This window comes from Sinocyclocheilus anshuiensis, unplaced genomic scaffold (assembly GCF_001515605.1).
Source record: "Sinocyclocheilus anshuiensis isolate Anshui unplaced genomic scaffold, SAMN03320099.WGS_v1.1 scaffold223, whole genome shotgun sequence".
Classification (NCBI taxonomy): Eukaryota; Metazoa; Chordata; class Actinopteri; order Cypriniformes; family Cyprinidae; genus Sinocyclocheilus; species Sinocyclocheilus anshuiensis.
In genome coordinates this window covers 1-9,108 of record NW_015548214.1, presented here as the reverse complement: position 1 = coordinate 9,108, position 9,108 = coordinate 1, and the positions used below count along the sequence as shown (strand labels likewise).

The 9,108-nt window shown below is 35.6% G+C and overlaps 1 protein-coding gene across 2 annotated transcripts in view; it reads left to right on the top strand.

Moving 5' to 3' along the window:
* Positions 1–6,998, top strand: part of LOC107653824 (hippocalcin-like protein 1) — a 42,418-nt gene extending 35,420 nt beyond the window's left edge. The window contains exons 3-5 of one of the 2 annotated variants that reach the window (XM_016440663.1): positions 1,720–1,789; positions 2,944–3,225; positions 6,814–6,970. In XM_016440663.1, coding sequence (XP_016296149.1) covers positions 1,720–1,789; positions 2,944–3,225; positions 6,814–6,942 — 481 coding nt within the window. In that variant the 3' untranslated portion in view covers positions 6,943–6,970. Of the gene's footprint in view, positions 1–1,719; positions 1,790–2,943; positions 3,226–6,813 lie in introns of both variants that reach the window. The other variant, XM_016440664.1, reaches the window with a different exon arrangement.
* The last annotated feature ends 2,110 nt before the right edge of the window (positions 6,999–9,108 follow it).

Below are 9,108 nucleotides of genomic sequence, written 5' to 3'. Positions count from 1 at the left end.
ATTTATTTATTTTTGTTTGAAAATCTTTCCAATAAATGCCATTTGGTTTGATAGTATGTTATCTAATGCAGTGATATTTAAACAAAAAGTGCACAGCAAAAAAAAATAAAAAATTTTTCCTTAGTATAATTATTTTACAATAAAAACTATCTAAACATTCTTACAGTAAATCAATATATATTTACTTGAGAAACAAAATGACTTTAGATATGAAGTCTTGTTTTCTGATAGCTGAAATTTCATGTTCACGATGCCGTGACGGCATCTAATCATTTGACCCCTGGCCTCATATCTAAAACTCCTTCTTGCCATTTGAACTTGTAACCTACTCTAAAATGTTTTCAGGTCACCTCATTGGCCCTCATATCATTTTTTGCCAACAGGTCTGACCTGGGGCCTCGGCGTTGTCACTGCGCACACAGAGACGTATCATCATGGGAAAACAGAACAGCAAACTCAGGCCCGAGATGCTAATGGACCTGAGGGAGAACACGGAGTTCACTGACCACGAGCTGCAGGAGTGGTACAAGGTGGGAACATCTTGAGACATGCACAAGTGCCCCTAAAAAGTATCTGGGTACTTAAGCCACACAAAATGTATTAATTTCATTGCATTAGCAAACAAAATATCAAACCAAGCATCAACAAATTATGCTAGATCTTTTCTCAGACCTAATTACACTACTGAGACATTTTGCATTTACTTTTTTAAAGGTATTTTATTTATTTATTTTTTCTTGAAAATCTCCACTTGGTTTGATAGTGTGTTATCTAATGCAGTGACATTCATACATTTTTAAGTGCACAGCAAAAAAATATTTTCCTACATACATCCCATATACATATTTTCCAATAAAAATATCTAAACTTGACAAATGACAAAGATATTAGGTGTTGTTTTCTGAAAAACATATACAAATTAATCGAGTTTCTACATAAAACAAGAAAAAACATTTGCCAGTGTGGTAAGAATATTAAATTTAATTCATTTGATTTTTTCTGACCCTACTGGCAGATATTATTTCTTGTTTTACTCATAATCTCACTTAATTTTCATACATTTGTTTCACATATTTTATATATCCCATTTTGCTTTACAAGTAAATGCGTCTTAATTAAATAATATTTAGATATATGTACTGGAAAGCAATACAAAAATACTAAGTAGGAAAATACAATTTTGCAATGGGTGCCTTTGGTCCAAAAACTTTTTGGACCCCTGTTTAATTTACATGGAGGGTAAATGATTGGACTTATAAAAATACAGATAAAGATACATTCATGCTCTCCACCATACTTCAGAAAATTAGCAAAAACTATCTTTAGGGGACACAACACTTTGTCACTGGGACAGTACCCTTAAAGGGACAAGTTTGAACCTAGTCTACCACCAAAAGGTGCATATTAATATGTTGGAGTAGTAATATGTACCCTCAGGTACTACTATGAACCTTTTAGGGGTACATAAGATGCAAAGTTGTCCGTTTAAGGGTACTGTCCCAGTAACAAACAATTTTTGCACATTTGTTTCTGAGAATACTTGGTGTTTATACATATACAGTATATGCATATTTGAACATGAAAACAGCCACCCTCCCAAAAATATGGTTAAATATAGCATTTAATGTATGTCTCTATAAGTGGTGGTCATGGGAAATGACTTAAAATATAGTAAAATATGTATCCCAAGGTTGGAGGAAAACAGAACAGCAAGCTCAGGCCCGAGATGCTAATGGACCTGAGGGAGAACACGGAGTTCACTGACCACGAGCTGCAGGAGTGGTACAAGGTGGGAACATCTTGAGACATGCACAGGTGCCGTGAATCTGGGGACTTAAGCCACACAAACTTTTTGAATTTTATTGCATTGCAAGCAAAATATCAAATCAAGTGGCATCAACAAATTATGCTAGATCTTTTCTCAGAATTAATTACTTTACTGAGACATTTTGCATGTACTTTTTGTTTTCATAATATTTAGATATATGTACTGGAAAGCAATACAAAAATACTAAGTAGGAAAATACAATTTTGCAATGGGTGCCTTTGGTCCAAAAACTTTTTGGACCCCTGTTTAATTTACATGGAGGGTAAATGATTGGACTTATAAAAATACAGATAAAGATACATTCATGCTCTCCACCATACTTCAGAAAATTAGCAAAAACTATCTTTAGGGGACACAACACTTTGTAACTGGGACAGTACCCTTAAAGGGACAAGTTTGAACCTAATCTACCACCAAAAGGTGCATATTAATATGTTGGAGTAGTAATATGTACCCTCAGGTACTACTATGAACCTTTTAGGGGTACATAAGATGCAAAGTTGTCCGTTTAAGGGTACTGTCCCAGTAACAAACAATTTTTGCACATTTGTTTCTGAGAATACTTGGTGTTTATACATATATATGCATATTTGAACATGAAAACAGCCACCCTCCCAAAAATATGGTTAAATATAGCATTTAATGTATGTCTCTATAAGTGGTGGTCATGGGAAATGACTTAAAATATAGTAAAATATGTATCCCAAGGTTGGATGCCCCAGGGGAGACATGAATGGCCCTTGTACAAGAAGGTTAAGGGACCATGTATGTGTATATGTATGTAAATTTGAGCTACTATATTATGAGCCACAGTGGCCCTGGGGCTGAAAAAAGCAGATCATATTGTGCATTCAAGTACTATCGGAAATGACTGTCATATTTAATTTGTATACATTTTGTGCACTGTTGATGCAGAATTGAATGCAGCAATAGACTTTCCCCACTTGGTATTAAACCTACAAACACCTTGGCTGATTGTGAAGGTTGAAGACTTAAGTGGAAATTTGGGGGTTTTAGGATGATTATCTCTGATCTGAGATGTCATATTCTAATAATGGAGTCTATTAAACCATGCCACTTATGGCAATATGCTGTATGTTGTTCACTCTAAACAGGGGTTCCTGAAAGATTGCCCCAGTGGGCATTTGAACGTTGAGGAATTTAAGAAGATCTATGCCAACTTCTTCCCATACGGTGATGCCTCTAAGTTTGCTGAGCATGTCTTTCGTACGTTTGACACGAACAACGATGGGACCATTGACTTCCGGGAGTTCATTATTGCTCTGAGTGTGACATCGCGGGGAAAACTGGAGCAGAAGCTGAAGTGGGCTTTCAGCATGTATGATCTGGATGGCAACGGTTACATCAGCCGTGAGGAAATGTTAGAGATTGTGCAGGTCAGTGGCTTTCTGGGATGCATGTACTGTAGTCTGCACCGTAAATCAACTCTTAAAGGGATAGTTCCCCAAAAATGAAAATTCTGACATCATTTACTCACCCTTAAATTGTTTCCAACCTGTAATATTTTCTTTCTTCTGTTGAACACAGAAGAGGATATTTGGAAGAATGTTGTTAAGGAAACAATTGACAGTAGCCATTGACTTCCATAGTAGGGAAAAAATACTATGGATCTTAATGGCTACTGTCAACTGTCTGGTTACCAACATTCTTCAAAATATTTTCTTTTGTGCTGAACAGAAGAAAGAAAATATTACAGGTTTTGAACAACATGAGGGTGAGTAAATGATGACAGAATTTTCATTTTTGGATGAACTCCTTTTAACAGAAAAAAGGTATTGAATATTGCATCCATACCTTTATTTTCTCACTGCTGTGATGATTTTGATGAACAAATATAGTTTATTGGACTTTAGATGTTAGATGCTAACTGCAAACTTTCAAAGCTACTGTTGGTTAGCTGGTCTCCCAGCTTTGTCAAACTGATGTTTAGCTGGTTGGCCAGCTGGTCTCACAGCCTGATCAGCTGACACACACCCAAAACACCAAAACAGAGTGGCCTAACCAGATTGGGCAGGCTGGAAGACCAGCTAACAGCCGTAGGCTTTTTCAATAGGCTGACCATTGAAACACTCCACAAATACACTGCAAAAAAGCCTGACTAACATAGCTTGCTGGTTACCAGAGTAATCGTGTAGTGATTATATTTTGTATTATATAACAGGGCCTGAACAGCATGCAGGATTGTTTTGCACACAATTTTAAACGTTCCCAAATCTTAACTATACCACATGGGTGAAAGTACATGATAGACATGGAATTATGACATAAAACCTGTAGGCAGTTTTGGAGAGAAGAGTGAGAAGCTGATTCTCTTCTTCAGCATCTCTGCATGAAATCAATATTTACACTATTTACTTTGTAAGAGCACATTGTTAGTTTTGAAGTGAACAATTAATCTATGCAAGTTAATCCCCTGAAATAATTGTTTGTCTTGGTGATTTTTAATATTCTCTTTCAGTTGGAAATACGTCACAATACTTAAGTAAGGTCAGCAGCAACCTCCAGTTCACGGGGACTTTAAGCATGACAGATGTTCTGATAGACAGCAGCCCGCTGGAGACTATTCAGTAGTTGCACAAATCTATTCTAAGAAGGTTGGAAGCTTTGTTAAAGACAAATGGAGGAAAAACACCAAGACATACTGCCAATTTCCTAGGTGTTCACATTACTATCCAACCCTTGTGCTCAAAATGAGACAATAATAAGAAGAAAATAATGAGCCTAATAAAGTTCCATTTTCAAAAGCACAAACATAAAATAACATTTGAAAAGTTAAAAAAGTTGTAACTACTGTATACAGCACAGTTATTAAATACAATTAGAAAATGTAAAAAACATTATTTGCTAAATACAGTTTTATTTATCTTGTTATATTTATCTTGTTTTATTTTTGTAATGCAAAGTCATAATTTTTATAATATAATACTCTTTAGATCTGTTTGTTCTTTGCAATGGTCACTATTTACAATTTTTCATAGTGTGATTTTTGGTGAATTTTATTACAACCACTTTGGGTCAGTTTGACCAGCGAACTGCGTAATAATTATTAATTATAATAATAGTATATGGAAACTACAATTTTATTACAGCTAGTTTGGGTCAGTTTGACCAGCGAACTGCGTTATTATTAATAATTATAATAATAGTATATGGAAACTACAATTTTATTACAACCACTTTGGGTCAGTTTGACCAGCGAACTGTGTAATAATTATTAATTATAATACTAGTATATGGAAACTACAATTTTATTACAGCCAGTTTGGGTCAGTTTGACCAGCGAACTGCATTATTATTAATAATTATAATAATAGTATATGGAAACTACAATTTTATTACAACCACTTTGGGTCAGTTTGACCAGCGAACTGCGTAATAATGATTAATTATAATAATAGTATATGGAAACTACAATTTTATTACAGCCAGTTTGGGTCAGTTTGACCAGCGAACTGCATTATTATTATTAATTATAATAATATCATATACGAAAACTAATATTTTATTACAGCCAGTTTGGGTCAGTTTGACCAGCGAACTGCGTAATAATTATTAATTATAATAATAGTATATGGAAACTACAATTAAAAAACAATAAAAAAATGATTGTCTCCATTTTTTTTTTAATTCATAGATAATAATGTGACCTTTCAATTATATTTTGACCTCTGAACTAGAAAATGTCCCTGGTTTCCATTTCAGAAATCTACTCACCTTTTCTTTCAAGCAAGGTTTTCATTCAAGGATTTGTGATTTCTAAATGTTCAGGCTTATTGAGCACGCTAGTCTTATGACGATCAATCTTGGCTCAAGAAATCCTCCTGTTCATTGACTTCTGTAGTGACTTTGTGTCCTTATAATGTCAGATGAAAGAAAAACCACTTGCCTTTATCCTTGAAGAAATGAAAAAAATCGAAATACTTGAAGGAAACAGACAATTTGTACCCGCCTAATATGTTGCTTATTAACAGTGCAGCCATAGCCTTTCATGCTCCTCTTACTGCAGCATGCCTCAAATTTTTTTCTCTTTTAATGTGTGTGAAATTATTCATCAGATCAGAATTGATCATTAAGAGACATATAGACAATATTTGAACTAGCCTGCTACCATATACTCTTACTATTTCTGCAGTATATAGTATACCGACTGTGTAAATACTACACCATCTGGTTTTAAAAAAGTAGCATTGTATTCTCCTAAGTGCACATACAGTACAAGTCTTCATAATTTGCAGAAAGCACAGAGATGAGCAGCCTGACCCCTGGTGGAGAGATCAAACACAAACATTAGCACGCTGTCCCAGATGATCGCTCCCGTTAGCCTGTGCTGTGGGAGTAGAGAAGCTATTAGCATGTGCTTAGCATGCTCAGTTGGTACCAGTCTCCCTCAGCTAGGTTTGGCAAAGCTCCGTTCTGCACGATGCCCCTCGACTAGCAAAGCCTGTGGGGAAGATCGCGGAGATAGGGGGAGGGCCGTAGCGCCCAAGTTGGCTCTCTTCTCTGTTGGATTAACGAGTTAAATTTAACTGGGGTTTATCCCTGTGTGTGCAGAACGTCGAGATTATCCGCAAGCTCATGGAGGTTACAGTTGGCTTGGCACTCAGAGATTGCAGCGTGTTGCATATTTTATCATGGCGGCTGCTTTTAAAAGGTGGAGGGCTAAGCCGAGAGTACGGCACCAGCAGTCTGCCCAACTGTGAATATCATTATCCCTCAAAAACATTACATAATTGATTGACTTAAAACCGACATCTCTGATTTAGTGGGTATGGCAAGTAAATGAGCTGAAAAAGCCTATGAAGTTTCCCTGCTCGGGTTTGCTTTCTGCTTCATGGCTCATGGTGAACCTCAGTGCAGGATGAAATGCTAATGGAGCAGAATATTGGATAAGCCTAACCTGTGAAGGCCAGATAAAGGTGGTCTGCTGATATTTTAACCTGGTTCATTATTCATATCTTTAACAGGCCATTTATAAGATGGTGTCTTCGGTGATGAAAATGCCTGAGGATGAATCCACACCAGAGAAGAGGACAGATAAGATATTCAGACAAATGGACCTGAACAATGATGGTAAGATGTGGACCAGTTCTTGACTGTTTGAATACATTTTGTATTGAAATCTCAAAATGGCCTGGTGTGATTATTAAATAGCAAAAGTGTGTGATTTAATTAAATAAATGTATAGTCTGTGTGCATTCAGAGCATGTGTAGGCCTCATGAAAGAGCATAATGCTCCGATTACTGATTAACTTGTAAAAAGCTATATAATTCTAGCTACAGTGCTCTCCACTAATATTGGCACCCTTGGTAAATATGAGCAAAGGTGGCTGTGAAAATAAATTGGCATCATTTATCTTTTTGATCTTTCATTCAAAAAATTCACAAAATTCTAATCTTTCATTGAAGTAAAACAATTGAAAGTGGGGGGAAACTCACATTATGAAATAAATGTTTTTGGCCACAATTATTGGCACCTCTAGAAATACTTATATGTAATATCTCTGAAGTATATTCCCATTCATATTTAATTTTTTTTAGCACACCAGGGTGACTAGGAGCATGAAATTGTCCAGCCATGACTTTCTGTTCCACAGGATTATAGATATGAGGAACACAAAGACCAAATTCCCTTAATCATCCAACACAAGGAGTAAAACCAAAGAATATAGTTCTGATGTGCAGCACAAGATTGTTGAGCTTCACAAAATATAAAGTGGGCAATAATTAAGAAGTTCCAATCAAGGAAAGATGTTACAAATCTGCCTGGAAAAGTGTTTGTGTCGATATCGTCCTAATGCTCGGTTAGAGGAGAGTTTGTGTGGCCAAAGACTCACCAAGGATCACAGCTGGAGAATTGCAGAGATTAGTTAAGTCTCGGGGTCAGAAAGCCTAAAAAAATTTCAAACAGCCCCTACATCACCACATGTTGTTCGGCAGGGTTTCAAGAAAAATCCTCCTTGCTCATCCAAAAATAAACTCCAGCATATTCAGTTGTCAGACACGGCTGGAACTTCAAACGGGACTGGCTTCTATGGTCAATTGAAACTAAAAAAATAGTTTTTTTTTGGCAGCAAACCCACCAGATGGGTTTGGTGCAAAGAGGGATAAAAAGTACCCCATGTCCACGGTTAAATATACTTGTGGGCCTATTTTTCTGCTGGAGGTCCTGGACATCTTGTTCAGATACATGGCATCATGGATTCTAGCAAATACCAACAGATACAAAATTTAAACCTGTTAGAAATCTTATAATGGGCCATGGTTGGATCTTCCATCAGGACAATAATCCAAAACAAACATCAAAATCAACACAAAAAAAAAAATCACTGAACACAAAATGAAGCTTTTGCCATGGCCGTCCCAGTTCCTTGAGCTGAACCCTATAGAAAATGAAGCACCAACATAGAGCTGGGAATCTGGAGTGATTCTGTATGAAGAGACGGTCTCTGATCTCTTGTCAGGTGTTCTCCAAACTCATCAGGCATTATAAGAGAGACTCAGAGCTGTTATCCTGTGGAAAGGACGTTGCAATAATTGGGTGCCTATAATTGTGGCCAGTGTGAATACAGGTGTAAAAAATTATTTTCTTTTTTTTTGTAAGAAATTAATACTGGTGTGTGACAACTGGTGTACAAAAATAAATAAATAAATTTTATTCAGCATGGATGCATTAAATCGATCAGTAAAGTGACAGTAAAGACATTTATAAACATTTCAATTTTAAATGTTCTTTTAAACTTGCTATTCATCAAAGAAAACCAATCACAATTTCCAAAAAGCAGCACAACTGTTTTCAACATTGATAATAAAAAGAAATGTTTCTTGAGCAGCAAATCAGTACATTATATTAGAATGATTTCTGAAGGATCATGTGACTCTGAAGACTGGAGTAATGATGCTGAAAATTCAGCTTTGCCATCACAGGAATAAATTATATTTGAAAATATATTAAAATAGTGATCAGTTATTTTAAATTGCAATAATGTTTCAGTATATTACTGTTATTTATCAATAAATGCAGCCTTGGTAAGCATAAGAGATTTCTTTCAAAAACATTAAAAAAATCTTACTGACCTTAAATTTTTGAATGGTAGTGTACATGCAAATGAAGAAATTACAACAGAAATATATTTATCAAATATAAATTAACTTCCAATAATAATATTAAAATTAGTAATCACCAGCAATAACCCTATTACAATAATATATGCAACAATACATTTACTGCAGACTAAAAAGTTGACCAAAAATTCACTTTC